We start from the raw sequence: 27,862 nt of genomic DNA, 5'->3' as shown, positions 1-27,862 counted from the left end.
CTACATGCTTTCCGATTATTGCCATGAGGAGCACTGGAGGATTTTCTTATTCAAATGTCTTTGCACGATAACTGGCACCGGCGGCGTGGGTGGCTAGGGTTCGCGTATGTAAAAGGTGTTACATATCCGCCGGAGATTGAACCGAAGCAGCCATGTTCGGGTCGGCTTTTGACGAGAGAATTGATGCAAACAATGGGCTCTCTTCACCCCACTCAGGAAGAATGAGCCAGCAGAGCTATTGTATGCTTTAGGAAAGAGAAGCAATGGTTGTTGGCGAAGGGTTCGCGTGAAGGCTCGGTCAGCTATTACGTAGCTTTGTCATTGCACAGTCACGATTAATGTATGAGAGAGTGCAGGCAAGCTGCGGCGAGGGATGCATCGGGCTTTGGTCGGCGGCGTGGGCTGGTGTGGGGCTTGCCAATCGCCAGGTGCTGTTGTCTTACCACTGATTGATCCGCACTAATACGCCTGTCACCCTGCCTACAAAACTTATCCCGTCCCAACACTCCTCATCTCTTCCCTCTTCCTCCCTACACATTGCTCATCATGCCTTACGACAAGACGGACGAGCTCGCCATCAACACGATCCGAACCCTCGCGGTACGTTATCACCCCTGCTCTGCTTACCCCGCCATGACGACAAGCTTGCCCCGCCATCACGGTTTTTCTCTCAACGCGTCGACCCGCTGTGTCTCAGCGCATTCAGCGCTCTGTACAGTGTCAATTACTGACTGCAATCGGTATCTAGGTCGATGCCACGCTCGAGGCAAACTCCGGTCACCCGGGCGCGCCCATGGGCATGGCTCCGGTGGCCCACGTGTTGTGGAACAAGTTCATGACATTTAACCCAAAGAACCCCGACTGGGTGAACCGCGACCGTTTTGTTCTCTCGTATGTGCTCTCTATTTTCTACATCTCCGCATCGGTCGCATCGCATATTGTTCGTTTCTCCGAGCAACGCGCCGGTAGATCGCATTCCAGACAGCTATCTCCGCGGGACCATGTAGCTATCAGCAGGACTTGCTTTTGCCGACCCAGGAAGACCTAGTCTCATGCCAGAACCAGGCGAGGAAAATAGCATTTCCGGCAAGCTCCGCTGTTTTGCAAGATCTGCGTGGACTTTTTGCGGGGCATGATGCAATTTATTCACTGACTCCAACCTTAGCAACGGCCACGGATGCATGCTCCAGTATGCTCTGCTCCACCTGTTTGGCTACGCGTTGAGCATTGACGACTTGAAGAACTTCCGTGTAAGTTCTCTTGGTGTCGCGAAGGCACTCTTGGGACACTAGTACTGATTGGTGATTACAGCAAGTCGACAGCATCACCCCTGGCCACCCTGAAGCTCATGACACTCCCGGTATCGAAGTCACCACCGGCCCGCTCGGCCAGGGCTTCGCCAATGCTGTCGGTCTCGCTATTGCGCAGGCGCATACCGCGGCCGTTTTCAACAAGCCCGGTTTCGATCTGATCAACAACCACACATACATGTTCTTCGGTGATGGCTGCGCCATGGAGGGTATTGCCAGCGAGGCTGCCTCTACTGCCGGTCACTTGCAGTTGGGCAACCTGATTGCTATCTACGACGACAACCACATTTCCATCGGTATGTTTTTCGGCGAGTTACTTCAGATGAGACGCTAATTGTGGGTCGCAGATGGTGACACCAAGTGCGCATTCACCGAGGACGTTATGAAGCGATTCGAGGCCTACGGCTGGCACACCCAGCACGTCGAGAACGGCGACTCTGACCTCGAGGGTATCGAGAAGGCTATTGCCGAGGCCAAGAAGGTCACGGACAAGCCCTCAGTCATCAAGCTCACCACTACCATCGGTTTCGGTTCCAAGCTCCAGGGTACTGGTGGCGTTCACGGCAACCCCTTGAAGGCGGATGACGCTAAGCAGGTCAAGGAGAAGTTCGGTTTTGACCCTGAGAAGACCTTCCAGGTTCCCCAGGAGGTCTACGACCAATACCACAAGCACGCTGCCGAGGGTGCCGCTGCTGAGGAAGAGTGGAACAAGCTTTTCGAGAAGTACGGCAAAGAGTACAAAGAGCTTCACGCTGACCTTGCTCGCCGATTGACTGGTGAGCTGCCAGAGGGCTGGGTTAGCAAGCTCCCCACATACAAGCCTTCGGACCCCGCTATTGCGTCCCGAAAGCTCTCCGAGAGCGTCTTGGAGGCCATCTATGAGGCCGTCCCTGAGCTTCTGTCCGGTTCCGCAGATCTGACCGGTTCAAACAACACCCGTTGGAAGAACGCCGTTGACTTCCAGCCCCCCAGTCTAGGTATTGGTGAGTGGTCTGGTCGCTACCTCCGATATGGTGTACGTGAGCACGCCATGGCCGCCATCATGAACGGTCTCTCTGCCTATGGTACCATCATCCCTGCCGGTGGTACTTTCCTCAACTTCGTTTCATATGCTGCCGGTGCCGTCCGTCTATCCTCGCTTTCTCACCAGCGTGTCATCTACGTCGCTACCCACGACTCCATCGGTCTTGGTGAGGATGGTCCCACTCACCAGCCTATCGAGACACTTGCACATTTCCGTGCTCTGCCCAACATGATGGTGTGGCGCCCGGCTGATGGTAACGAGACTTCGGCTGCTTACTACATGGCTCTGACCTCCAAGGGCACTCCATCCATCCTTGCTCTCACCCGTCAGAACCTGCCTCAGCTTGAGGGTTCAACACTGGACAAGGCCATCAAGGGTGGCTACGTTGTTCTTGAAAACGAAAAGGCCGACGTCACTCTCGTCTCAACCGGTTCGGAAGTCTCGCTCTGCTTGGAGGCTGTCAAGGTTCTCAGCGAGGAGGGTCTTACCGCACGCGTTGTGTCCATGCCTTGCGTTGAGGTCTTCGACGCCCAGTCCAAGGACTACCGCCTCTCTGTCATCCCCGACGGTATCCCCACCCTCAGCGTGGAGGTAATGTCCACCCTTGGCTGGGAGAAGTACTCGCACGAGCAGTTCGGCCTCAACAGGTTCGGTGCTTCCGGTCCTTACAAGAAGGTCTACGAGGTATGTTTCTCTATGCCCAAATGAAAAGTTTGATCTAACATTGGTATAGAAATTCGAGTTCACTCCTAAGGGCGTTGCCAAGCGTGCTAAGCTTACCGTGGACTTCTACAAGGACGTCAAGCCCCTCCGCTCGCCCATCAACCGTGCTTTCACTCAGCTTATCTAAGCTGTTGATGTTTGCTAAAAGTTGATTGCAGGCAGGATGTTCACTGTTACGATTTGCTATGACTGAATGGAAGATGCGAAGAGCGCGCTTTGCTGGCTACGGCTACGTCATGGAAAAGGAAATAGGTGTATAGAATTCGATATCTTTGTTTGATCCAATGCTAGCTTAATAGACGACCGTGCAGTTGCCTAGTGCGTTTCGTTTGACGGTCATACATACACTTATGCAACGATCAAGATTCTCGTAGTCGATACGACAGCTGGTGTGACCAAGTACACAGGACAGGACTCAACAAATAACATTGAGTTTCTGCGGCGCCTGGCTAACATCTTGGGCACCGCTCCGCATGCGTAACGCAACGTACTCGATTCTCAGTATGGGTAACGCAAGAGTGGCAGGACTGGTTTGAGTGCCAAGCGTTCCGAGCCGTAAGAAGAAGGAATTCGGGTCCTCATCACGTCCGAATTCCTGCCCTGCAATACAGGTTATCGGATCTGATGAGGAGGTGAGCTCCGTTCGATTAATTTCTACGTGAAGGATTAAGTTGCACTTGCATCACTCGAACTAACACCGAAACACCGAAACACCGAAACGAGATTGGTAATTGAGATGATGGGATGAGCATGATGTACATTAGCTCTCATGTGGGAAACGTGTGATAAAGTGCTACCGTCCTTATTCCTTCGGCATGACACAATTATTCTGAATTCATTGTCTCCTATTTATCCCACCAAATGGTTACACCTCCCCGTTCTTCCACAATGTCCAAACTCCTCGCCGTCTTCGGTGCCACAGGCCACCAAGGCTCCTCGGTTATCCACCACGTCCTCCACGATCCTATCCTCAGCGCCCAGTACACCATCCGTGCCCTCACCCGCGACCCAACCTCGCACGCAGCCCAACGTCTCAAAGCCAAAGGCGTGGACGTCATCTCAGCCGACGTCCTCGACCGCGCCTCGCTAGACCGCGCCCTGCAAGGCTCACACGCCGTCTTCGCCATGACGCCGCCATACTCCTCCCCCAGCGCGCCCCGTGGCACCTCCGCCTTCGCGTTCGAGGTAGAAAACGGCAAGCGCATCGCCGACGCGGCGCTCGCTGCGGGTGTACGATTCTTCATCTTCAGCACGCTGCCCTCTGTGCGTGAGATCTCGAAGGGGAAGTACACGGCGGTAGCGCCGTTTGACGGTAAAGCGGAAGCGGAGAAGTACATCCGTGGGATGGAAGTGGACGGGATGAACAGCGCTTTTATCTGTCCTGGAGCGTTTATGGAGAATTTTGCGGCGCAAGGGTGGGCGAAGCCAAGGCGGGAGGTGGAAGGGGAGGAGGAAGTGTGGACGCTGTGTAGGCCGAATAGTTCGGCGTTTAGGATCCCGCTTATTGCGGCGAGGGAGGATGTGGGTAAGTTTGTGGGCGCGATGTTAAGGGATCCTCAGAGGTTTGGGGGAAGGCGGGTGTGTGCTGCCCAGGGCAGGTATTCGTGGGCGGAGGTTGCGCAGTGTCTAGGGAAAAGTGCGGGGGTGGAGATTAGGTTTAGGCAGTGTGGGTGGGAGGAGTGGAGGAAAATGGCGCCGGCAGAGGGGATGAGAGACTTTTTGGAGGAGGCGTATCGGTATGCTGAAGAATTTGGGGGGTATTTTGGAGAGGGAGAGGAGGAGGGTGTAAAATGGGCGGTGGAGAGTGTGCGTGGAGAGGGTGAGTTGATGGGCTTGGAGAAGTTCTTAGAGACGGAGCCTTTTTGACGTTGCGAAGTGAGTAGAGGCGGGTGAGAGGGCTGGAGGAAGGGTTCATCGGATGATCATCTGAAGCATGGAATTCATTGATCGGAGTAGGTAGGCCTTCTTGCAGAGGAGACTCGGTGAGCCGGTGGTTGCGTAAACCTTGCCATAGGTGTATTTCGTTTCCGGATTTCCAATTTTACTGGTTCAAGTGATGTCCGGAGTGGCTCTGTAAAACAGTAACTCGCTGTTCCATACATCTATCGGCATACTCTCTAGGCACTTCGCAGCAGTCGCTTTTATTTGTGCATTGAGCGGAACGCCATTGGAAGGGCATACATCGGTGCTCGAGTTCTATGCTGAGTAAGTGACACATACCGTTGCAACATGATTCAAAAGGGCAATCAGGACTACACGGCACAACGTTGCCGTGGTGTTGTGCTCCTTCCCAGAGGCACGGGATCGGCACGGAAGGTCGGTAGGATTTAGCGACATTCTGGGACCCGCCCGCTCCGCTCCGCTCCACGGGCACCATTCTGTGATTGTATGGCATGACGCCGCCACGAAGGCTTGGGTCTAGGCGGCGATGGTTGGTGGATGTCTGGTGGGCTGGGCGGCCCACTTGCGGATCTCCCATGCAGTGCATGCACGCATACAGCAAATTACAGATGCGGCGTTCCTGAAGTGACATGGTGTATATCGGCACTTCTTTACAGTACATAATTACACAGTATACGCAATAACCAACAATAACAGGTATACTATCGGGGTTGCACCGCCACCACTCGTTGAACCGATGCTAAAGGGCTGAAGGAGATGGGGCAAGTAAGACGAAATTATCATGAGACAAGGCTGAGTATCAATTCGATCGTCGCCGGTGCTGATGTGCTACGCCAGCCTAAGCCAATCGAGGGAGAAGTAGCTGTCTCGCTCTGGGCGGCTTCTCGTAACATGATCCATGGCTGGAACAAACCTTGGAAGCCACATGAACCGAGTATAGGTGATGCGGGCGGGGGATGTGTTGGGCCGCAACTGGTGGCTTCCCCAAAGAGCTTTCATGTCCAGCTTCCCCTCTAGATGCGGGATTTTCCTGCGTGTGACAGGCCGCGGCCGGCCGGTCGAGGGGACATGGACAGGAGGCGGTACTGCCAGGAAATGGATCTTGATCTGGTCGGTGAATGGGGCCAAAGCGGCCTGGGATCGTGCTGTGACCCTCGCTTTTGGCGCCGCGAATTAAAGACAGCGTTTCAGGAGAATCAGAGCGTCGCCGCAAGGCGCCAGAGGCTCCAGTTTGCTAAATATACAAGCCTGCGCGTCAGGGAGGTCGACACTGTGTTGTGCCGGGCGAGCCATTGCTCTTCATTGCCCATTCTCCTGCAACAGTCGCAGATTCCTCAAGAACAAGCCGCACCTTCCGGCGTGCCCTGCGTCATATCTGGAGCGCGTTCCACACCTGGTGCAATCAATCGCAACAGCCGCCATCAATCGCCCGCTCAGCCTGAGATCCGCTTTCCCCGTCTGCGCGAGCTCCTCGACGGCGCGAGCTAGTAAGAGGCACGCCTCGGCCCAAGCCGCAATCCCCATCCTCGTACTGTCCCATCTGTCCTCTCGGCTCCTCGCGAGGACGGGCATACGACCCTCAGCTCACATACGTCGCCTTCGTTCCGCTGCATGTATTGATCCGCACTTCCCGAGTCACAAGAAAGCTGGCGCGAACCAAGCGTCCTTGGCCACCACACAGCCACCGACCCGTAGGGCCCGTTTATGCGGCCTAGTTACGTCGACAAGCATGCCGCGTCCAGCCTTTACGACCAAGCTGTCGCTGCCGGTCCGCCTGAAGCACAACAACAGCACAAACTCGGCACCTACGAGCGTCCCCACCAGCCGCGCCGTGAGCCCCAGACGCGCCGCAATGAACGAGAACAGCAAGCCTGGCCTGGTGCTGCGCGCCAATGTTATTCAGGTGTGCACTACCCCGCGGAGAGCTGCACCTGCGCTAACCACCGCTGCAGGGCCGCAACCTCGCTGCGAAGGACAGGAGCGGCACCTCTGACCCTGTAAGTGCCTCCCGATGGCCAATTTGTGCGACCCGTCGCAGTGCCAGCTGTAGCTGACCGCGAGCCCGGCAGTACCTTGTCCTGAACGTCGGAGACGCGCGCGAAGCCACGCCACCCATCAACAAGACCCTGAATCCAGAATGGAACACCACGCTCGAATTCCCCATAGTCGGCACGCAGAGCATGCTGCTCGAGGCTTGCTGCTGGGACAAGGACCGCTTTGGAAAGGACTACATGGGCGAGTTTGACGTCATAGTCGAGGATGTCTTCCAGAGCGGACAAGCAGTGCAAGGGCCCAAGTGGTTCCCACTCGAGTCGAGGCGTACTGGAAAGAAGAAAGCAGTGGTCACGGGCGAAATCCAGATCCAATTCTCCCTCGCCGACGCGAGCAATCCCAATGCCTCCAACGACGAGCTCATCCAGAAGCTCATGGCTTTCACCTCGCAGACGCCCAGCCCCGACGATGACGACGACGAATTTTTGCTCCGAACCGAAAGCGCAGAGAACGATGAAGAGGCCGACGAGGAAGAAAGTTCAGACGAGGCGTTCGACGAGAGCAAGAAGGCAGAGAAGAGAGAGAAGCGGCGCAGAAAGCTTCGATTGGCAAGACTGAGAAAGAAGGCGAACAAGCTCCGCAGCTACGAGTTCTCGGAGAAGACTGAGGTGGCGGGTGTGCTTTTCTTGGAGATTAGCAAGGTCACTGATCTGCCTCCTGAGAAGAATGGCAAGTGCACGTGTTGCGGGCGAAAATCATAGGCTAACGTGCTACAGTCACTCGCACCTCTTTCGACATGGATCCGTTCGTCGTCACCTCGCTCGGAAAGAAGACTTATCGCACAAAGACCATCCGCCATAACCTGAACCCCGTGTTTGACGAGAAACTCGTTTTCCAAGTTCTCAGGCACGAAACAAACTATTCGGTCAGCTTCACAGTCATAGACAAGGACAAGTTCTCTGGCAATGACTACGTCGGAACAGTCAACTTTCCGGTCGAAAAGGCGGTTTCCGTGGCCCCCGAAGCTGACCCTACAACCGGCCTCTACAAGCTGCCCGAGCCGTCTGATTCTCCGGGCCTCTCAGCAGAAGCGAGTGAAGCTAGGAGATCGCGCTTCCGGCTTCCAATGTCTCGATCGTCATCCACTCATAGTCTTTCCCGCCTTGGTCGACCCAGTCTGCGCAAGGAGAACTCAGCCGGCTCATTATCAGGGAAGGATTCAAATGGTAGCTTGGCGCCACCTCCGACGAGCGTTCCGCAAACATCTGGAGCTGAGAATAATGGACAAGCCGCTCCTAGCATTCCCGCAGTAAACGTGGATCCAGCAGCAGTAGATGACCAGGACCTCAAGATGTACACTCTGCCCTTGGAGATGAAGAACAAAGAGCGTTGGGAGGCGAAACATAGCCCTACCTTGTACATCAAAGCTAAGTATCTTCCTTACAAGGCGTTGCGTCAACAATTCTGGAGGGCTATGCTCAAGCAGTATGATGCTGACGACAGTGGTCTGATCGACAAGGTTGAGATTACCACCATGCTGGACACTTTGGGCTCGACTCTCCACGAATCCACGATTGATGGCTTTTTCCGGAAGTTCTCAGGAGAGCATAATGGCGACGAGGTGCTCACCTTTGACCAAGCAGTGATGTGCTTGGAGGAGCAGCTGCAGCGCGTCGAAGAGCGAGACGCTAAGAAGGGCTCGTTTGGACACCTTACAGCTTCAAGCAGCGACCTATTTGCATCGGGCACACAAACGCCTTCTCTTACCTCGGGCACACAAACGCCACTAAACGCGCACCCCTCTCAAACATCGATACCAGCACTGGAAACCGACCACCTTGGCGTTGAGGGAGAGGAAGGCGACGTCCTGCCCGGAGATGACCTGGCAGATGAGAAGGGCGAAGAACATGTCATTGAGATCCGAGAATGTCCTATTTGCCACCAACCACGTCTGAACAAGAAATCAGATGCCGACATCATCACCCATGTCGCTACCTGCGCTAGTCAGGATTGGCGGCAAGTCAACAACATTGTCATGGCCGGTTTCGTTACTGCAAGCCAGGCGCAGCGCAAGTGGTACTCGAAGGTCATCACAAAGATCTCCTATGGCGGATACAAACTCGGAGCCAATTCGGCCAATATCCTTGTTCAGGACCGCCTTACGGGACAGATTAACGAGGAGCGCATGAGTGTATATGTGAGACTCGGTATCCGTCTGCTCTACAAGGGTCTCAAGGCGAACAATATGGAGAAAAAACGAAGTAAGTATCCTAATAAGGTGCACACGGGGAGCGATGCTGACCTCAGCCAGTTCGAAAGCTGCTGCGATCCCTTAGTTTCAAGCAAGGCCGGAAGTACGATGATCCTGCATCGGCGAGAGAGATTGAGGGCTTTGTTGCCTTCCATCAGCTTGACATGTCTGAGGTTCTGCTCTCGATCTCGGACTTCAAGAACTTTAACGAGTTCTTCTATCGAGCTTTGAAGCCCGGGGCGCGACCGTGTTCGGCTCCTGAAGATCCTAGAGTCATTGTTTCTCCTGCGGACTGTCGGTCTGTGGTCTTCAACACCTTAGATGCAGCTCAGGCGATATGGGTCAAGGGTCGTGAGTTCACAGTTCAACGATTGTTGGGCGATGCCTACCCTGAGGACGCGAAGCGCTATGCAGGAGGATCTCTCGGTATCTTCCGCCTCGCACCGCAGGATTACCACCGCTTCCACATCCCTGTCGATGGTGTCATGGACGAACCAAAGACCATCGAGGGTGAGTACTACACCGTAAACCCCATGGCTATTCGCTCGGCGCTCGACGTGTACGGCGAGAATGTCCGCGTCTGTGTACCCATTGATTCAGTAGCCCATGGACGGGTCATGGTAATCTGTATTGGCGCGATGATGGTCGGAAGCACCGTCATCACACGCAGCAAAGGAGACCAGGTCAAGCGAGCTGAGGAATTGGGCTACTTCAAGTTTGGTGGAAGCACACTTCTGTTGCTTTTTGAGCCAGGCCAGATGCGGTACGACGAGGACCTGGTCGACAACTCTAAAGCGGCTTTGGAAACTCTCGTAAGTCTTTTTATTCGTGTTACAGAACCTTCAACTAACACATATAGGTTCGTGTTGGCATGTCCATTGGTCATAGCCCCAACAGAGCTTCTTACACGCCTGATATGCGCAAGGAGAACCCTACGCACGAAGAGAAGCAAGACGCAAAACGTCGTATCGAGGGCAGTCTGGCGCCAGAGGGAGTCCAGGGTCCGATGCCGGGCGCAGGCTTCCAGTAGTTGTTTCCTTAGTATTGCTTAGCCGTAGGGGGGATATTTGAGTGTACAGGCGTAACGACATGATGAAGGCACACACGATAGCATACAGGATTGACCGCGGCTTTGGGATGCTGCTCTCTCCGGGCGTTGGGTACATGACGGCATAGCAACCTTGGATAGCTGTAGTTATATGTTGAATTTGAAGCTGGGCCTGCAGCTTTTCTAGACTTGTAACAACGATAGGAGTGTTGCCCAGAGCGAGAAAGTGGTTGATTTAGTGTACCCACATGGTCACGTGCATATTCCCCGGCTAGTCAGCTGACCTAGGCCGGCGCCAAGGAGTTTGGTCAAGGAAGCCGCCCGTGTTTACACTTGACGCACGCCCACTACAATCCTAGCCCGTGTGCGACTGCCGACACCACCCTTTGACGCGCCCGAGCAGTATACGCATTATTCGCCAATTCCTACGCCCGAGCCATACGAAACGATCGAATATCATATCCACGCACCACCCGAACTCGCCGACGTGCGCGTGTTGTTGCCGCGCACAGCCCATGCACGCGCTTCGCTCTCCGCACCCACCAACAACCACGTAGCAACCGGACTCATGACAGCTGTGTTCGCGAGATCTCCTCTGCAATCGCTACCGATGGCCACAAACCGCGCGACTGCGCGACGGAGGAGCGCCAGAACCGCATTCGATGACGACGATGCGCCTGTTGTGAAGAGGGTAAAGACCGAAGTGACCGCAACGGCAAAGAGGACCAATGGCGCGACAAGGAAGGCTGCAAAAACAGGTGAGTCGGGCGCATCTGTTGCAAAGCAGAGCGGGGTGTTCCGGGCTTCAGTTGCGCGCAAATCGCATTATTCAGCTACGAATCGAGGACTATACAAGCTAACAGGAGTGCAGCATACGACGAGGATGACGACGGTTTTCAGTTTACGCGTCGCACATCAAGGCGTACCACCAAGACCCAAACCGCGCCCGAACCAATACTCGAAGAACCAAGCAAGCCTCCACCAGCGCGTAGGAAAAAGTCACTCGCTGCGCCTGAGCCCGAGCTCGAGCAGTTGGCACCGCAGAGGAAAAGGCGGTCGGCGCGTTTGTCAGGTGACAAGGACCACTTGGACCAGATGGACGGCAGCGCAGACACAGCGAAGGCCGCGCCAAAGCGAGCAAAGAAAACCGCGATAGTAGAAAAAGTGAAGAAGAGACAGACCACTCCTGCGCCGGAAACGCAGCCAGAAGGGAAGGCAGCGCCTGCTCCTGCACAGACACCAAAACTGGACGGGCTCCATGTCGCAAAGAAGCGCGACGGGGCGACTAAGATTATGTTGCCCTTCGCCGACACACCTGTGATCAATCGCAACAAGGAAATGCGGAAAGGTGGCAAAGATGGTCATCGGCGGAGTAGCACGGGGCTGAGAGGAAGGAGAGCCAGTTCCCTTATCGACAGCGGAATGTCCAATGGTAAGTGTCCGCGTGAGCACCTGCCCTGAAGGGCTCATACTGATTTGTGCCAGCGTTACCGCACTCTGAGGTCGAAGTTCGCGATTTCTATAAGTACATCGAGCAAAGTCTGCCGGAACCGCGGCGCATGAAGCAACTTTTGACCTGGTGCGGCTCACGAGCGCTGCCAGAGAAGCCTTCAGGAGATGTCAAAAACGCAAATGCCATCATGGCTGCACGAGCCATCCAGCAAGAGCTTATAGACGATCTCGCGAGCAAACCGGAACTTTCGGATTGGTTTAGCAGGGAGGAAACGGCACCCCTGACTGTGGTGAAAAAGCCAAATCCCCAGAACGTTAAGAACCAGGCAACGCTCGAAGAGTTTGAACAAGAGGTCAAACGGTATGACACCCCCCTAAATCTGATAATTGTGAATCTTGACTGACACTGAGTAGCCTTGAGGAAGAAAAGGCCGCCTGGGAAGCCTTAGCCGCGGCTCCAAACGCCTTACTCGCGCCTCCATCAACACAAACAGGAACCCCCACATTCGCCGATATCGACGCTTCTCTCCTCGATAGCGAACAAGCCGCCATACTAGCCGCCCTCCAAACTTCACAACCACCACAACCCGCAAAAACATCCTCCGAACCTGCTTCCTCCACATTCTCTTTCACAACACCCGCCGCATTACAATTCCACCTCGAGAAGCTCTCGCTCTCGCTAGAACCGAACATCGACCTCTTCGCAGACGGCGTGCACAAGATCGAGCAGTACAGGGGTACCGCTGAGCGGGTAGCGGACCGCGTGCTGGGCACTGCGTCCAAGCGGCTGGAAGAGCGCGACAAGGAGAGCAAGGCGAAGGTCGGCAGTGAAGGGATCGGCGTGGGCGATGTACTGCGGGGACTGGCGGGCGTACTGAAAGAGTCGTAGGGCGTCTCTAGGACCGCGAATATGGTGCAAGAGTCGTAGGAAGTCTCTAGGCCCGGCGACATCGTAACTGTGACGGGAGTAGTACCACTGAAAGAATGTTGCTCATGACTGTTGATGCGGCGTGCTGTGGGCGTTCTTCTGTATCCGAATGACGTATGTGGAGTCTGTTATTTTGGGTGCTCTTGCGGTGGTTTGGTCTGGGCTAGGTTGTCATGCATTTCAGGCGTTGGTGTTGAGAGGAGGACTTCGGGTATACCATTCTGTGTTAAGTCTATGCAGTTACAGCTACATTACAAGTCAAGTTACCTCGAGCAAACCTGTCTGAGTATTGCCATCATTTTGTTCATTGTCGTCGCTCTTCATCGGCTTTCAAATCCAAGATATATCTCCCCGTACTTGTAATTTTGCGGTCTCTCATATCTTTACACACCAAACAACCAGCCTGCCAATCTCCTCGCTCCCCAGGTAGATCCCGAAGCCCAACGTCAGGCGGAGGAACAGGAGCCGTTGTTCAAGATACTTGATGACGTCCAGAGAAGCTGTCACGAGCTGCTCGGCGGTGCGGCCGAGAAGCTGTTCCCACGCCGTATCTGAAAAGATAAGCTTTCCGGTGCTGATTGTTCCGGTCTCGTCAATAACGTCACCGAGCTGTGGTTTGTTAACGTTGGAGTTGGACATAAGAAAAAGCAAATGATTATGAGATATCCTTGTGTAACTCAGCGGGGCTTACTATTCGAGGATTGATGCGTAGCGTACACTCCCTGTCGCACTGGCGGCACCTAGCCTTCACTTTGCTCGCAAATATTGGCTTTCCGCAGCATTCGTTGCTCATAAGCATCTCGCGCTTATAATTCGTAAGTATGTGGAGTTCTGTAACGATAATACTCATGTATCCGACTGCTTTCTCCCTTGGGTTCGTCCTTGCGAATTCGTCGATTTCACTCAGCTTATACAAGACCTTGACTGTAGACAGCTCGGCCTCCTTTGTGTCGAAAAGGTCGTAAGGGAATGGTGGATTGACATGCTCTTTCTTGGTCAGACGCTGAGCGAGTGCCCTGAGATAGCGAGCTTCAGCTATGGAAGGGTCGATAAAAACTCGTGTGTTTGCGTTTAGAGATAGCTTTGCCGTTTTGTCGATTCGCCAACCCGGAGCGGTGATCAGCAGGACGGTTGCATAGGGCTTCCACGCGGATGCCGATCCTGAGACTGAGCCGTAGAGAGTGAGGTGACCTTCGGAGCTATCGTCAAATACAACAGCAGTGATCAGGTCTGAAATGCTGCCGTTCTTGTTGGTGTCTGCCGCGAGGTTAGAATCAAGTACTAATGTCGAGCCTATCTCGCCTGTATGTCATCCAGCCAAGGGTGAGGTATAACTTACACTTCTTCCTCGGTCCGATACTCCTCACACAGACCATGAGCTTGCAATCATCAATATCAAATCCGCCGTCCACGAAAGACTTCAGTGTCATGAGGCCCGGCAACACCTGGCTATCACGCGCCCCAAATGGTCTCTTGAACATTGACCTATCATCACTTCGATCGTGGATCATGAAGTGGCAGTTGCGTTCGTTCTCGGGGAAGATACTGGTGAAGAGCGGCGCCGCACTCGGTGCGAGTCCGACTTGGCCATCTCCTTGACTGATGTGAATTGTCCAGAGCGTGACGAGTTGACCTAGCTGTAGCGGATAGGTGGTCTTCGCATACCATAGCCGTACAAACATGGTGCCTGTATCGTCCGCTACCATGATCTTCACCAACCCTTGGGCCGCCTTCGGTCGCTTACTAGGCTTAGGCATGTCGTAGAAATTCACGACGCGGCCCATCAGGGCAAGATGGCGTGGGCCAGGCTCGAGAGACGCGATGTCACTTTCTTCATAGTCGAGCGTAGGCACCCATGTACTCGTTGGTGGGGATACCTGCAGCTCTTCGGGGGTGAAGCCGTCCCCTGGTGTGACTTTGACTGGTGAAGATGATGAGGCCGGCATTTTCTGGGGTAGGTTGCACTGAGAATATAGCATGTGAGAAGGCAAGCGCCACCAAGCTGCGACCAACGGGCCACACAGGAGGTGTTGTCTAGTGGGGTGTGGGAATTGGTGGGTGGAATGGACGAGTGGGAGCAACAAAAGGTTGCAAAGTGAGAGTCATGCATTTAATCCCGAGATCAAAGAAGAGGAAAGAGTGTGATGGCAATGGTTGAGATTTTGTTGAGGTTATGCAAGAGTGGAAGAGGTCGCGAGGCAGGCGCGCTGTGACAGTCAGTCACTGTAGCGGCAGGAGCGACCATTTGCTCCGGAAGACATCGAACTCGGATCGCTTGAACAGCGCATCAGAAACTGGGAAGGATAATATGAGAATGTAACGACGTGCACACGCAAGATGGCATTGTACTGCGAGGAGCATAAAGCGCAAGAAGTAGCGCAATTTATTGCATTTTCACTGCTGCTATAATTAATTAATGACCAGAGGCAATTGCCTACCCGCCAGGAAAAGCAAAACCAGCCATGAGTTGAATCATGGACATGAGCATCTTGGGGTGCTCAAGTACTGCCGGTCACATACACCGATAACACATTGAACCACCTAGCAAACTAGAAAGACAGATCATATCAGGTAATCTAGAAGAGCTTGTGCTCAAGAGTCATGTCACTTTCTGGCTCAAGGCCAACACATGCCCTGAAGATGTTCGTCAGGGCAGCACGCTGCTTGGCGAGGGAGTTGATGACAGGTGTGCCGGGAGGCGTAAGGGGAGCCTACGCGAATCAGCAACATGAGCAAGATAGTAGGGCAGAGAAACTCACCTTGAGCATGTAGCTCAGGATGCTGAGAACGCTGTGAAAACCGGCGTACTTCGCATCGGCAGCATCGGCACCGTGGGCCTTCCATTGGATACGTGTCATCATCTCGGCGACGAGGACCAGGTCGATGATTAAGGGGGAGGCCAGAAGCGAATCCTCGCAAACGTTGAAGATGCTAATCGTTTGGTGTCCCCCCAGGAAGATCTCGGCATAGTACTCATCGAGAGCACGCTTGTCGTCACCAACAGCAGGCATGTACTTGATGACGACGGTGTGGTCTGGGTGCTCGCCCTCCTTGTACAGGACAGTGTTGGCAGCTACCATGTCGTCGATAACGTTGGACTTGGAGATCTCCTTGGAGCGGAACTGCTTCTGGGAGCTGAGGTTCTTGCCGTCGTTGTTGCCGAGATGGTTGTAGCTAGCAACGGATGTGAGCTTGATACCCGCGTTGATCAAGAAGTCCACGAGAGCAGACTTCATCTTGGTCTGACCGGACTTGAAGTCGTCACCACCAATGAAGGCATTGTGCTTCTCCGCGAGCTGAATGGCGCCAGGGACGAAGGTGTTCTGGGGAGAACCGTTGATGAAAGGAACCTGGTCCAGGATACAGGCAACGGCAAACATAGTCGACGGAGAGACTTCCTCGTGACCATTCTCGATAGCCTTGAGAAGGTTGTCGGCAGTGTCATTGACTCCAGGCAGAATGTCGGCGAAACGCTCCGTATTGGCAGTCCACTGGACGATGACCTTGTCAAGGTCATTGGCAGCCTTGAATTCACGGATGTCCTTACGGATCTGCTCAATGTGAGCCATGGAAGCCTTGGACCCGGGAATGAGGTTGTCGGCACGGTCCTCCTGGTTGGCCGCAATGAAGTCGGGGTAGTAAATGCTAGGCAGAGGCTTCATCTGAGCCATCTCTTTGCGCACCAGAGACTTCAGAGTTGGCTCAAGCACCTTGGCACGGTCCATGGCTTCGGCCAAGTTCAGACCGCTGATGTCCCAACCACCGATAACAAGATCGTTGGGGTGCACCATAGGCATCAGATCGTGGAACGGGATGTTGATGTCCGCACCCGTCTCGCTGTCGACACCGAGCTTGGTCGTAGATCCCATGATCACAGAGCCATAGTAGTTGGCACCCCGCTTGCCCTCCTTGGTCTCCCACTCGAGACCGCGGCGGTTGGCGAGAATACCAGCAGTCACAGTTGTACCGTTGTTGCCACCCAGACCAATAAGCATGACACCGAGCTTGGGGATCTTGCGGTCGACCTTGAAGTCGTATAGAGTCTCCTTGGGGACAGCCACATACTTGCCGTTGGCGTTCTTGGAAACGGCCGTGGTACGGTAAGTATACTTCGACTTGATGGTTTCGTCGGTGTATTCGACGTTCGGAGACTCCACAACAAAAAGATCCTTGGCTGGTGTAGCCGCTGTCCCACTTCCACCGTTCGCAAAACCGACGGACTCCTCAGCGTGAGGGGCCATCTTGATGAAGAAGTTGATTCGGTGCCTTTAAGCTGATTTGATTGCTTAGAAGGCTAGTATAAGATCCGATGCTCCTCCTGAGGGAGAGGTGCGTCGGCCTGCGAAGGTGTTGTGGGACCTAGTTCAGTTAGCGTTTGTTTTGTATAGCAGAATTGAAAAGAGCGTGGGCCACATACGAGTTGAGAAGATTGGAAAACGTGTTGACTATCTGGGCAGTGGCCCTACGATACTCTTTGGAGCGATAGGTTGAGTGAGGGGTTGGTAAACTGGGAACCGAAGTGCCTCAAAACGTGTAGATAGCGTGTGATTTTGGAGGGGTAAGTTGATATTTGGACGAGCGAGATTGAGCGGGGCAAGTTTGGAGAGTATAAGGTGAGGAAGCAGTGGACTCTCTGCGAGGAGGCGCTTTATAGGTAGGCTCGGGTATTCTCGACCGCGCACAATATCTGCTCGCGGGAAGGCGCGTTATCGCTTGCGCTAATTGAAGCGCCAACACCCACGACAGTCCGCAGACACCCGGACAGCACAGGCTAGACACTAGACACCTCTCCACCGCCTTTTCGAAAGCGAAGCTCGTCCGCGTGGAGAAGGCCAATCGAGACGCGTTGCGAGAGTACCAGCCGTCAGGGATGCAAAGATTGAATGCCTCTGGGGAACAACGGCACCATCTCAGCAAGCGGCGGCAGCAGTGGCAGCGCCGGGACTTTATCACATAGAACAGAAGGAAATCTCCACGTTAAGCCCTAGAAGAGCCATATACAGTGCTACATAGTCTTTCAGAAACTCGATGATGGCGTTCGCGGGGTCGAGCTCCAGTTTCTCCACTACAAGCAACCTCCTCAGCCCACCTCATTAAATCACTCGGACCAGCAGCTATTCTTCCGGAGCGTCCCGCGCAGAAGGATGCCAGCTGTCTGACGGACTTCATGTCGGTGCTCGTGTACTTGGGCAGGTAGCATAGCGGTGCGTTGTCGCTGTTCTACTTCCTACTTCCTGTTGGACATGATGCAAAGGGTACCCCGCCATGCAGGTCGATGTTTACATGTACAGCCGTGCCCCGCTTGGCAGGAACACGCCTCCGACTGGTCGATTATGAACCGTTGAGCACGCTGCGTCTTCTAAGTCGGTGTTCCGTTTGCACTGCACAGAATAAACGACCTGTGTTTGTCCCTCGATCGATCGGTGGTTGTTTCGAAGCAAACCTCTCTCGTCACTGCAGCCGGTTTCCAGGACGACCTTGAGACCTCGCAGGCTTCAAGACTGTTTGCAATGCGAAGATGGCCAAGCACGCCAATGCAGGGCGGCTTGATACCATTCCAACCCCCGAGTGCAGCTTGGGGCGATTCGCTGGCTGCTGAGACGAGCTTGGCTGAAGGATTCAACGGGATTTCACGAGAGCATCATTCCAAAGTGGGCCATGGCAGTCGCGAATGGAAGGTCGTTCGCATCGGCCAGCAAATTGTCTAGGAGGTGGCCTGCATGCCCGCGCAGGGTCCACGGGCTCCCGCAGAGCCTAGGCGGTTGACAGCAGCCTGCAGGCACAGCAATAGCGACGTTTGTCAAGACGGTCAAGACACCAGGCCAGCGCCGTCACGGCCGAGAGAAACATGTCATCGACCTGCAGCGACCTCGGATCTCTCGTCGTCAGAGTTTCACGCTCGCATCCGCCCACCAGGACGTCCGAAACCTCGGGCGCTAATACAGGCGCGCGGCGCACCTGAGACCAGTTCGCCGTGTTCAGTTCCGCCAGATCTCGTGCCATCGGCGCACACGACAAGTTGCGCAACAGGCGGCGGCCTTTCATGCAGGAGGCGTTGTCCCTTCGACGACGATCGCGCAAAGAGGCAGCGATCTGCCACACTTCCAATCATACCCGAATGTTATATCGATGGCTTAATGATTATGGTTCTCCTGAGCATGGACGCTATCCCCCGGCTGTGCGGCGTGCTCGGCTCAAGTCAGCTCGTCCAGCAACGTCTTCTATGTCCGCCGCGAAAAGCCGCGAAAATAGGCGCGCAGTCTGATGACACACACAGCCATTGCCATCAGCAGTGCGTGCGACACACAGCGCGGCACGAATCCGATGGGCGCTGTTTCATCAATTCTGGCCCAGTTTCTGGCGCGCGTGGGCCGCCGCATCATGGGAGCTCCGTGCACTCCTGAACACCTATCCGGCAAATCACAAGCCGTTATCTGAGGACATCCAACGCCACATTCAGGGACAAGCGCGGCTTCCTTGCAGGGCTCACAAAGTGTCTCGAGTTGGAGCTTGTCTGTGGTCGCCTGCTCGTTCGTTTTTGATTGCCTCGACTCAGGCTTTTGATAGTGCATTTGTCTGGTTTTCTCGCTACCACATTGTTCACTTCATCATTCGTCGGGTCTAACATTGCGAGCATCGTCCACGGGGCTAAAGACTTTCCAACCAGGGTGTCGTCCGCTAGACGTCTTCAGACCGCTCTGAGGAGTTCCCGCGGCCGTCTTCACATCAGGCCCGCTTCAAGCATCATTTCCGCATTGCCCGTCTCCATTCAGCAAGTCACTATCCGCTTTAACACACTTCGGCTCTTCGAATGCTCAGGGATTGGTCTCGGCGCGCACTGTTACCGTAGCTGCCCTGACTCGGCGTTGCAAGCGTCTACCCAATCCATGATCCTACTCCCAAACACTTTGTCTTCTAGGAAAACGCTGGACGTGGAAACACATATCCTCACATACTTTGCGCGCGAGCTACCATCAACTGAGGGATCTCAATCTCGAGAAGGGCAGCTATGGCTACCGATGGCCTGAGTTTTCTGCCGACCATAAAGTGCTCAGACTGCGGTATCGACATCGAAATCTCGCAACTGGCTGACCATGTCTGCGCTCCCGCTTCTCTCAGTAAGAATAGCCCGTAGATAGCTTGAGGGTTTGACTCTAATCATTATTCTAGAAGATGAAGGCCCGGCGTCACCGAAGCTGGATCGCGCAGCTACGTTTGGCGGTTCATCATTGAACCAGAAACCGGACCGTCAGTCGCGATCCGCTCGCATGCCACCGCCTCCACGAATAGACCCTTTTGCTGCTAGTGAGTGCTTGAATATACGGTGTCGCAACTACCGAAGGCATTGCTGACCTCAATAGATAAACCCTTCTTAGGCCCAGGGGACCTATCGCCTGACAGCAGCTACAGCGACCCTAAAAGTCGATCGGCTCTTTCAACTGGATCTGGAAGGTCGCCTTACCCAATGAACCGCAGCGCAACGAGCCCTCTACCACAACCCCGTGTTCCTTCGCCTGAAGAACTGTCGTCCAACCTGGACTCCGCCTTTCCTCGTTTTCCGACTGCCCGCAGTGCTACGCCACCGAATGCGAGACCAAAGACTCGCGACAGACTAGAGCCTTCACCCTCGTATGATCAGAACTACGCACAACCGAGCCCTTTATTTGCGCCGTTAAGCCCACGTATCAATGGAGGAGAAAGCATAATGAAGAGGATGGATACTATTGCGCCTGGTCCTTTCACAGGTGATCGTAGGCCAAGCACATCCAGCGGCCCATTTACAGGTGACCGCAGACCAAGCACATCCAACGGCCCGCGACCAACTAGTCAAGGTCGGACACCTTTCAGCCACCAAAGGACGAACACTCAGGGCAGTGTCAGGAGTAACGGCATAGCATCGAACTCCAGGTTGTCAACAACGTCAAGTGCTTCGCGCGGTTCAGTGTTCTCGAACGGCAGCTCAGGATTGCCTTCGCGACCTAGACTTGGTGCGGGACCCTTCGCTGCGATGCCACCACCACCGCCGCCTCCACCAAAAGATGAAGAGCCTGAAGGCATCGATGCTTTCCTAGCACGTTTACAGAACGAGACCCTGGCGCCGGCGAAACTCGATCAGGATAGTCGATCGAAGACTTTCCCCATGCGACAGGAAACGAGAGATGCTGTGGATCCTCCAGCGCGACCGGCCGACCGTATACCGCCTCCAAGACGGCCTACCGATATCGACACTCGAAACGACTATACACTCTCGTCGCGCAGTTACGAGCCTTCGCTATCGAAACCCCCCGTTCCAAACTACGCTCGAGATTTCCCAAGCGACGCTGTGCACACACCTTCAGATTCCGGATTGTCGGAAGATTCCTACGCCAGCTCTGGCTTCAGAAGCGTAGCAAGCTCCAGATCCAGCCCACCTATATCCGAAGCCAGCCATTCGCGTCAGGCCTCGAAGGTTGGTCGATTAGAGTATCCCGATGACGAACCCGTTCGCAGAGTTCAGAGCCCCGAAATGTTCCTGGATCCGAGGCCAGCGCCACCCCAGCCTGAAAGCCGCAGAGGCAGGAGCCCCGAACGCTACCTACAAGCACCGAAAGTGCCTTATATGGGCGCTCCAGAATCCCCCATTGATCCCGCGATCCAGAGGGGGCTTTCTTCCACCGTACGAAGAGAAGAGCCGCGACAGATCCGCGATCCTGCTCTCAACACCCCAGGCTTGACGAACCCACCCCCGCGAAACCTAGGACCCGAGCCACAACGCGAAGTGAACCGTCGGCCCACGACCGCCGGCAAGGGGAGGTGTCGCGGCTGCTCCGAGCAGATTATCGGCAAATCAATCAAAGACTCTTCTGGGCGTCTCACAGGCCGCTATCACAAGGCCTGCTTCGTCTGCCGCACCTGCCGCGATCCCTTTCCCACCGCAGAGTTTTACGTATTCAACGATGCCCCTTATTGCGGACAGCATTACCACCAGCTCAACGGCTCGCTCTGCCGCGCCTGCAATCGTGGCATCGAGGGCCAGTACCTCGAGACCGACCAGCGCCTGAAATTCCACCCGCGCTGCTTCTGCTGCAGCACGTGCCGCATCATGCTGCGCGACGACTACTACGAGATCGGTGGGCGCAACTACTGCGAGCGCCACGCCTACAGCACCGTCAACCAGCGCAACAACTACCTTGGGCCCGGCGGCAACAACAGGACGCAGAAGCTCGAGAAGCGCCGCACCAGGCTAATGATGATGAGTTGATCTTGAGTCGAGTCGACTCGAGTCAAGCGCACACCTACCCACACCGTACTACATTACACCATACCCACTCTTTGTACCTAATTTTGGTTCCACCCACGGCTTCTCTCGGCGCTACTCCGTATACCCCCCCTTTACCTCTAGCATCCACATTTGCAAGCGTTCATCCTATGCCCTTCACAATATCCCGGTTTATTCAATTCACGACGACGACGGTCGCGCCGCTATTTTTACCTCTTCGTCTTTACGTTCTTTATACCTCTTGGATACCCACTCCTTACGGCATTGTAATCACATTTACGTCACGCCACGATACGGCTCGTTGGCTTTGGCTTTGTTGGCGAGATATACCCCCCTTTTTTTCGCTTTGGATGTGCCTGTGTTGTGCTGCCTCGTAGGGAGGCTGGCTGGCTGGCTGGCTGAATGGATGGCTTGATGGTCGTTGACCAAATGTATTACTTATGTCACTCGTAATGGATGTTCTTATGTGCATGAGTCAAGTTGTTCGCTTGTGATATTCGTTTGGAGTACACTACTCTACATGATGAATGGATCATGCTCGTGATATTCGTCTTCTGCTACTCGTGAAATCATGCACAGGAAACCCAGCCGGCTCCCTGGTGACCGCAGATCGTACAGGACCTTTGGTCGATCGGTCGCCTGTTGCTCCACGCAGCGTCCAATGTCGTTGGTCTTCTTGTCGCTCCAGAGATTGTCTGCTTCAAGAGCACGCTCGCTCAGTGCGCACGCTTGCTCTTGCGCCTAATCACTGTGCCCGTCTCGTTGGTCTCCTCGTCATCGCACTGTGCGTCAAGCTGACGAATGAAGTCTCGCAGACCGCCCATGTTCTGGCGGGCTTCAACCTCGCGCCGAGGCTGCTCTGTAGTTCCTCGCGCTGTTTCGATATTCTGCCTCGCACGAGCGACACTGCCAGGCTTCTTTGGAGCCTGCGTAGCGGTCGTCATATTCTGCCTAGCGCGGGAAACACTGCCTGGCGTATTCGTGAGTACAACGTCTGAGACCTCCCCGCTCAGCTTCTTGTACGCATCTTGCCGATGGTACTCCTTCTCAATATGATCCTCGACTTCTGCCTTCACCGTTTCAAAGTCTCCGAATGGGCTCAAGGGACTCAGGGGACTGATGCTTGGAGGCTCCCGGGTCATCAGCAGGGCTGGAGAGGAGACTGTGGACTTTGGTAGAGGCCAGTGGATCGTAGCATTCGAACGTCGCGAATGGAGAGTACTGCTGTCGTTCTCTGTGGACCAGGGAGGAGAGCTTGGGGCATAAGATTGTCGAGCTGGCAAGCCGGAAGGTGTAACGTTAGAGAAAGGCTCGTCCACTGTCTTCTCCAATGATACTGGGCCATCCCTATCAGGGTGGGTAGACTTCGAGTAGTATTGCAATCCGATGTCGGGCTGCTCGCCATTTGCTTCAAGATCTCCAACGGGGTGGCTGCCCTCACTCCTCGGGGGGGTGTGCCATCCATCATCTTCATCCCGACGATAAATTGGGGGAGCCAAATTCAATCCTGTGGGAAGCCGCGGCCCGGGGAGCACTCCACGGTTTTTGGGATTGCAATTGTCTCTGCGGGTCTTCCAGCGGCGAAACAACAGGTACAGCACCAGGATCAGGAGAGAACCACCCGCTATGGCACCGGCGACAATTTTTCCAATAGTACTTCCCTCCATTGGCTTGTGATCTTGTAAGTCGTCGAATGAAAGAGACGGCACTTCCGTGGTTGAAGACCGTGGAGAGACGGCGTGAGCTTCTGTAGTGAGGGTTGGCGAAGATACTGCAGTAACCATGGACGCAGATTTCGCGATTATGGACGATGGGGATGCCGTGGTATATGCCGTAGCATACGACGTAAACGTTGGAGTGATTGTTAGGAGCGTAGCCGTTCGCGTTCGCAGGTCACGGACGGTTGAGTTCATCCAGGTCGTTGCATGTGAGGGGGCAACAAAGCCTGTATTTGGAGGGTGTAAATTGGATACAGAGATGCTAGCGATGTAGTTGGTGCTGAATGGTGAGCAGGCGATGCTTGTCAGGCACGTTAGACTGGCCTCTTTGATTCGGCTGCACTGGTATCAGTGTATATAATACCGAGACCGAGGTCGCTTTATACCTACAATCCACACCTGCCTTTGCTGAGCTTATACTCTACGACCTCCTTGGAACTGGGACGTGGTCAGTGTCGCAAACGGTGAAGGGAAGGCGCGCTCCACTCACCGTTCGCAGCAAGAAACCTCGCCCACAAGTCCCGTACAATTGACGGAACCTGCACAACTGACTGTCACTGGGCTTTAGTGCGACGTCTTCCGCCAGTGTGTGAATTGAAGCTCACATAGCCCATAACCCTCGATGCAGTACCCCGCTGGCGCGTCGGCACCAAGGCCTATGATGGGAGACCAAGCAGGGACACTCGCCGCGAGAAGAGGCAGCAGAAAGGGTGTAACGACTCGAAGCATTGAGTATTGCGTGCGCGGGCTCGTCGTGCCTCAGGTCGAGTGTGCGTCAAAGCAGAAGGAGCGAGGGAATTCGTTGGTAAAATTGGCTGGCCAAAAGGCGGCGAAGCTGTGGGTGTAAAAAAGGATCTTTGAGAGAACTGAGGAACTGGCAAATGTGGTGTCTAGCGAGGAAGTTGGAATATCAAGCCGTACCTAATGGGTTAGCTCCACGTGCGCGATGAAGTGAAGATGAGGTACACTGCGAACGATAAATGGGCTGGCTAGCGCACAAACGCATCACCAAGTTCCCAACGCCGTTGTCAGTGAGGTCCCGCGGGACGACTGATTCGTACTGGTGGTAGGCTTACTGCATAGCAATGTGTTCGTCGCCCTTGGTCGTGCCTTCCGAGGTACTGGCTGAATTGACTCCCGTAAGCCACTGTATAATAAACATGATAAAAATAGCAATACAAGCTCATCGATTCATTGAAAAAAAAAAGAAGATTGTAATACCTTCTACCGCATCTATACCAGTACCGAAGGTATCAACTGTACCATGATATGACTAAATGCTCCAGCCGGATCGATAGGGAAAATTCAAACACACCACAGATCCTCACGGTATTGTGCAAGCCGCAAGGCTCAACCGTCGCGATGCAACTTGAAATCGTTGCTTGCTGGTACCTCATTGTGACACGCTCGCTTTATCTCCACTGACGCAAGTCTTCTAGTTCAGCTGGCAGAGCTGATGTCTACACAGCTACGGATGGCGCAGGAGGAGACCAAGAACTCTCTTTCTGTCGTCTAAGCCTCCATATGATATTCCTAATGAGTTACGCGGAGCTCCTGTTGGTACCATTTCTGTGCCCGGTCATTTGACAGTCCCTGCACCTGGCCATCAACGGAGAAATCGAATAGATTTCCATATGTTTCTACGACCCAGTCACAGAACTCCGCCCAGGCGGTTCTGAAGTGTCCCTCGGCTATTTCCTTCTCCTTATCCTTGAGACAGCTGTATTCCAGACTCCACAAAGCGAGCTGTTTCCAGCTGTGTACTGACATGGTAGGCGAGCCCACCATGATCTGATAGAATTCATGAGACATTGAATTACTAGAGGATCAGTTAGCACGCAGGTTGGAGAATGACAGCGCAGTGACGAACCTGAAAAGGGAAGGATTGTCGCTGTTCACGCAGCAGGGGATACCTGCTGCAAGAAGTTCTGGATAAGGGTGCTCCTTGATGTTTCTACACAGGTGCAGGAGTTCGTTCGAGATAGGGCACAATTCAATGCATATGCCTTTGCTTGTCTTCGTTCGCTTGAACTTTTCCACGAGATGCGGATGCTTCATTAACGCAAAGCCATGCCCAATTCGTTTGGAGTTCAATGCCACGGCATCGTAGAGATTAGAGTTTTGGGGATCGCTTGATCCTCCGGTATCGAGAAGTGTTTCACCAGCATGGAACATGAAGGGTATTTCGAGATCCTTCTCCTTGCATTCCCTTTGCAGACGAGTCAGCTGTTTGTGATAGAAGCCGATGTGGTTGGGTCGATCCTCTGCACCGACTAGATCGAAACCTAAGTTTTGTCAGTGGGCAACACTGATGCTAAGTGTAGCTCAGCGTGGCTCTACTACTTACCACAGATCAAGTCCTTAAACTGGCTCTTCAACTTTATGCAGTCATCGATCTCTCTTTCCATGATCTTCTCTGGAATAGAGCGTGGTGTGCAATAGATGATTTTAAGACCGAACGGGAACAGATGCTCCTTGTTAGCCTTTCTGAGCTCTGCTTGCTTTTGCTCTACGGCTTCCAGGATTAGTTGCATCTGTTCTGCATTCCTCACTTCTCGCCCTCCATCATCATCTTCAATGAATTTGTCCAAAAGCATAGGTCGAAGCTCAGCGTACATGACCTTTTCGTCAATCATCCGGTCGATCGCTTTACCGATATACCATTCGTACACACGTTTGTAATTAAGCAGACCCTTGAAACATCTCGTAGCTTGGTTGAACCGAGCCCAAACTCTGGAACAAAGCGGTCAGTAAATAAATCGCATCAGCGCAGGGAAACCTGCAAGATCAACGTACCCGTTAACTGTTTGCGAGGGTTCATATGCCTCTATCTCACTCAACACCATCTTCGATAATATCCAGTTCTCTGCTGGGTCGAGTGGGACCTTTGCCGGTTCCTCGCCGATGCCGTCGTCGGTTCGTACTGCCTCCTTCTTGTCATATTTCTTCGCGAACCTCGCCGGGAAGGTTTGACGGAAAGTTTCCCACTTCATCCATACCCTGTCTGAGTATTCCGGGTGTCGCCAGTTATCCTTAACAGACCCGTCGACACCTTTCACCTTTCCTCTTCCCTGATATTGCTTATCAAAAATATTTGAATCCTTGGTGGTTGAGGGTACAATTTTGAACACGATCTCGGTCTCATCTAGGTCTTGTTCGGTAATCAAAGGTCTAATACTCCAGACATACATATTATTCCTCATCTCTCGAGCCTGCTCAAGTAGCCGTTCAGGATTCAGTTCTGCATTGAAATGTAGGTGCAATAATGCTCCTTTCGGGACCTTCTTTGAGATCTGGAACACAATGCTTTGTTTCTCGATACGACTCTTGTTGGTGAGAAATTGACCACCCATATCCAAGGTCCAATCTGCGGGGATTTCTTCAGATGGCATGTTTCCAAAGATGTATCTGCGCTCGAATTCTCGAATCAGGCGGATTATGTCTGCAGCTTGCTTCTGCTTCGGAGCGAGGTCAGATGTACTTGCAGCATAGTCCCAAGCTTCCTCGGCTTCCGTTTTTATCAGGGCATTGCGAACTTCTAGATAGGTGTCAAGTTCGTTCTTATCACTGGCCGTATTCTGCGACCTGGTTGAGGCCATTGTTTTCTTGGAAGGGCTGTTTGGATTGAGCGAACTCCTTTTCCTCTTTTTCTCACTTGAGTCAGCAGAGGGTTCTCCTACGCTGTCCGGCCCTCGACTAGGGACTCGTCTGTCACGTACAGATCTATGCATTATCAGCAAGAGTTCGAAGAGGAGCAACATTGTTGTTGCTTACAAGGTAGGCAAGCACCTGGACAGCCACCCTTGAGATGAGTTTTGAGACTCGCTCGACGACTTTGAATCGCTGTCCGCAGGCATGCCGATAGCTTGTTGCATTCGCCTCTATCACCGACTTCTCATACCGGTACAAGGAGTGCACAATACCGACAAGCAAACAAACCCGGTGATTGGGAACACTTATTTGCGCCACCGACTGTGAATGCAATACTGTAGCCTGGCCCGCTGGTTGGTACACCGGTCAAGGAGTGATGATACAGCTGTTTCTAGTTCTGTAACGGGTTTGAAAGATCCACAAAAAATGGTAGCCCAAGGCTGTAAATGTGAAGCTAGAAGTGGAAGGATTGTCCGGGGGAGATAGACCAAGATATTCTGGTATAGTCGGGCTCGTATATTGGCCTATTGCAAGTGTGAGTACATGATCCACATGGCATCCATTGTGGAGATACGAAGGACACAGTCATCGATGCTGCGCCCCA

The 27,862-nt window shown here is 53.8% G+C and overlaps 11 protein-coding genes across 11 annotated transcripts; 7 read left to right on the top strand and 4 right to left on the bottom strand.

The window, feature by feature from the left end:
• The first annotated feature begins 537 nt into the window (after positions 1-537).
• Positions 538-3,287, top strand: CC84DRAFT_1166696 (transketolase). Its single transcript, XM_018179029.1, has 6 exons — positions 538-600; positions 749-891; positions 1,166-1,250; positions 1,312-1,606; positions 1,658-3,018; positions 3,068-3,287. The coding sequence occupies exons 1-6, from the start codon at positions 547-549 to the stop codon at positions 3,182-3,184; spliced, it is 2,055 nt and encodes a 684-aa protein (XP_018033266.1). The 5' UTR covers positions 538-546; the 3' UTR covers positions 3,185-3,287.
• Positions 3,288-3,762: 475 nt separating this feature from the next.
• Positions 3,763-5,094, top strand: CC84DRAFT_1166694 (putative hscarg dehydrogenase). The gene has a single exon (XM_018179028.1). The coding sequence runs from the start codon at positions 3,946-3,948 to the stop codon at positions 4,921-4,923; it is 978 nt and encodes a 325-aa protein (XP_018033265.1). The 5' UTR covers positions 3,763-3,945; the 3' UTR covers positions 4,924-5,094.
• On the bottom strand, positions 5,012-5,346 carry CC84DRAFT_937375 (uncharacterized protein). The gene has a single exon (XM_018187916.1). It carries the CDS (start codon positions 5,273-5,275, stop codon positions 5,099-5,101), a length of 177 nt encoding a protein of 58 aa, XP_018033264.1. The 5' UTR covers positions 5,276-5,346; the 3' UTR covers positions 5,012-5,098.
• A 1,342-nt stretch (positions 5,347-6,688) lies between these two features.
• CC84DRAFT_1097521 (phosphatidylserine decarboxylase proenzyme) lies at positions 6,689-10,232 on the top strand (the record flags this gene model as incomplete). The annotated part of the gene is made up of 6 exons (XM_018174716.1): positions 6,689-6,862; positions 6,912-6,956; positions 7,029-7,692; positions 7,728-9,212; positions 9,263-10,014; positions 10,062-10,232. The coding sequence occupies 6 exons, from the start codon at positions 6,689-6,691 to the stop codon at positions 10,230-10,232; spliced, it is 3,291 nt and encodes a 1,096-aa protein (XP_018033263.1).
• A 288-nt stretch (positions 10,233-10,520) lies between these two features.
• CC84DRAFT_1166692 (uncharacterized protein) lies at positions 10,521-12,901 on the top strand. The gene is made up of 4 exons (XM_018179027.1): positions 10,521-11,008; positions 11,122-11,682; positions 11,736-12,063; positions 12,117-12,901. The coding sequence occupies exons 1-4, from the start codon at positions 10,861-10,863 to the stop codon at positions 12,589-12,591; spliced, it is 1,512 nt and encodes a 503-aa protein (XP_018033262.1). The 5' UTR covers positions 10,521-10,860; the 3' UTR covers positions 12,592-12,901.
• Positions 12,902-13,005: 104 nt separating this feature from the next.
• Positions 13,006-14,576, bottom strand: CC84DRAFT_1261574 (uncharacterized protein; the record flags this gene model as incomplete). The annotated part of the gene is made up of 3 exons (XM_018185076.1): positions 13,006-13,239; positions 13,322-13,887; positions 13,970-14,576. 3 exons carry the CDS (start codon positions 14,574-14,576, stop codon positions 13,006-13,008), a joined length of 1,407 nt encoding a protein of 468 aa, XP_018033261.1.
• Positions 14,577-15,030: 454 nt separating this feature from the next.
• CC84DRAFT_1166691 (Myo-inositol-1-phosphate synthase) lies at positions 15,031-17,219 on the bottom strand. Its single transcript, XM_018179026.1, has 3 exons — positions 17,048-17,219; positions 15,390-16,989; positions 15,031-15,341 (listed from the first exon to the last, which is right to left on the bottom strand). The coding sequence occupies exons 2-3, from the start codon at positions 16,869-16,871 to the stop codon at positions 15,207-15,209; spliced, it is 1,617 nt and encodes a 538-aa protein (XP_018033260.1). The 5' UTR covers positions 16,872-16,989; positions 17,048-17,219; the 3' UTR covers positions 15,031-15,206.
• A 1,012-nt stretch (positions 17,220-18,231) lies between these two features.
• Positions 18,232-19,337, top strand: CC84DRAFT_937246 (uncharacterized protein). Its single transcript, XM_018187914.1, has one exon. The coding sequence runs from the start codon at positions 18,351-18,353 to the stop codon at positions 19,032-19,034; it is 684 nt and encodes a 227-aa protein (XP_018033259.1). The 5' UTR covers positions 18,232-18,350; the 3' UTR covers positions 19,035-19,337.
• CC84DRAFT_937247 (uncharacterized protein) lies at positions 19,338-22,144 on the top strand. The gene is made up of 3 exons (XM_018187915.1): positions 19,338-19,748; positions 19,801-19,935; positions 19,992-22,144. Exons 1-3 carry the CDS (start codon positions 19,640-19,642, stop codon positions 21,869-21,871), a joined length of 2,124 nt encoding a protein of 707 aa, XP_018033258.1. The 5' UTR covers positions 19,338-19,639; the 3' UTR covers positions 21,872-22,144.
• A 1,452-nt stretch (positions 22,145-23,596) lies between these two features.
• On the top strand, positions 23,597-23,882 carry CC84DRAFT_1166689 (uncharacterized protein; the record flags this gene model as incomplete). The annotated part of the gene is made up of 1 exon (XM_018179025.1): positions 23,597-23,882. The coding sequence occupies exon 1, from the start codon at positions 23,672-23,674 to the stop codon at positions 23,879-23,881; it is 210 nt and encodes a 69-aa protein (XP_018033257.1). The 5' UTR covers positions 23,597-23,671.
• Positions 23,883-25,140: 1,258 nt separating this feature from the next.
• Positions 25,141-27,464, bottom strand: CC84DRAFT_1178463 (Metallo-dependent hydrolase; the record flags this gene model as incomplete). The annotated part of the gene is made up of 5 exons (XM_018180344.1): positions 25,141-25,426; positions 25,478-25,892; positions 25,955-26,340; positions 26,404-27,330; positions 27,382-27,464. The coding sequence occupies 5 exons, from the start codon at positions 27,462-27,464 to the stop codon at positions 25,141-25,143; spliced, it is 2,097 nt and encodes a 698-aa protein (XP_018033256.1).
• Positions 27,465-27,862: the final 398 nt, after the last annotated feature.

The sequence above is a fragment of the Paraphaeosphaeria sporulosa genome (assembly GCF_001642045.1).
Source record: "Paraphaeosphaeria sporulosa strain AP3s5-JAC2a unplaced genomic scaffold CC84scaffold_8, whole genome shotgun sequence".
In the NCBI taxonomy this organism is placed as follows: Eukaryota; Fungi; Ascomycota; class Dothideomycetes; order Pleosporales; family Didymosphaeriaceae; genus Paraphaeosphaeria; species Paraphaeosphaeria sporulosa.
The sequence above is the reverse complement of the archived record's forward strand: the minus strand, read 5'-3'. Positions and strand labels throughout refer to the sequence as shown.

Bases quoted from the DNA above. Each gene is read 5' to 3' on its own strand.
- CC84DRAFT_1166696 (XM_018179029.1), top strand. From the start codon at position 547: ATGCCTTACGACAAGACGGACGAGCTCGCCATCAACACGATCCGAACC. The intron at 601-748 runs GTACGTTATCAC...ATCGGTATCTAG, and splicing joins ACACGATCCGAACCCTCGCG to GTCGATGCCACGCTCGAGGC. The intron at 1,251-1,311 runs GTAAGTTCTCTT...TGGTGATTACAG, and splicing joins ACGACTTGAAGAACTTCCGT to CAAGTCGACAGCATCACCCC.
- CC84DRAFT_1166691 (XM_018179026.1), bottom strand. From the start codon at position 16,871: ATGGCCCCTCACGCTGAGGAGTCCGTCGGTTTTGCGAACGGTGGAAGT. The intron at 15,342-15,389 runs GTGAGTTTCTCT...TGATTCGCGTAG, and splicing joins TCCTGAGCTACATGCTCAAG to GCTCCCCTTACGCCTCCCGG.
- CC84DRAFT_937247 (XM_018187915.1), top strand. From the start codon at position 19,640: ATGGCTACCGATGGCCTGAGTTTTCTGCCGACCATAAAGTGCTCAGAC. The intron at 19,749-19,800 runs GTAAGAATAGCC...TCATTATTCTAG, and splicing joins CTGCGCTCCCGCTTCTCTCA to AAGATGAAGGCCCGGCGTCA. The intron at 19,936-19,991 runs GTGAGTGCTTGA...TGACCTCAATAG, and splicing joins AATAGACCCTTTTGCTGCTA to ATAAACCCTTCTTAGGCCCA.
- CC84DRAFT_1166694 (XM_018179028.1), top strand. From the start codon at position 3,946: ATGTCCAAACTCCTCGCCGTCTTCGGTGCCACAGGCCACCAAGGCTCC.
- CC84DRAFT_1166692 (XM_018179027.1), top strand. From the start codon at position 10,861: ATGGCCACAAACCGCGCGACTGCGCGACGGAGGAGCGCCAGAACCGCA. The intron at 11,683-11,735 runs GTAAGTGTCCGC...GATTTGTGCCAG, and splicing joins CGACAGCGGAATGTCCAATG to CGTTACCGCACTCTGAGGTC. The intron at 12,064-12,116 runs GTATGACACCCC...GACACTGAGTAG, and splicing joins TTTGAACAAGAGGTCAAACG to CCTTGAGGAAGAAAAGGCCG.
- CC84DRAFT_937375 (XM_018187916.1), bottom strand. From the start codon at position 5,275: ATGTGTCACTTACTCAGCATAGAACTCGAGCACCGATGTATGCCCTTC.
- CC84DRAFT_937246 (XM_018187914.1), top strand. From the start codon at position 18,351: ATGCCCGCGCAGGGTCCACGGGCTCCCGCAGAGCCTAGGCGGTTGACA.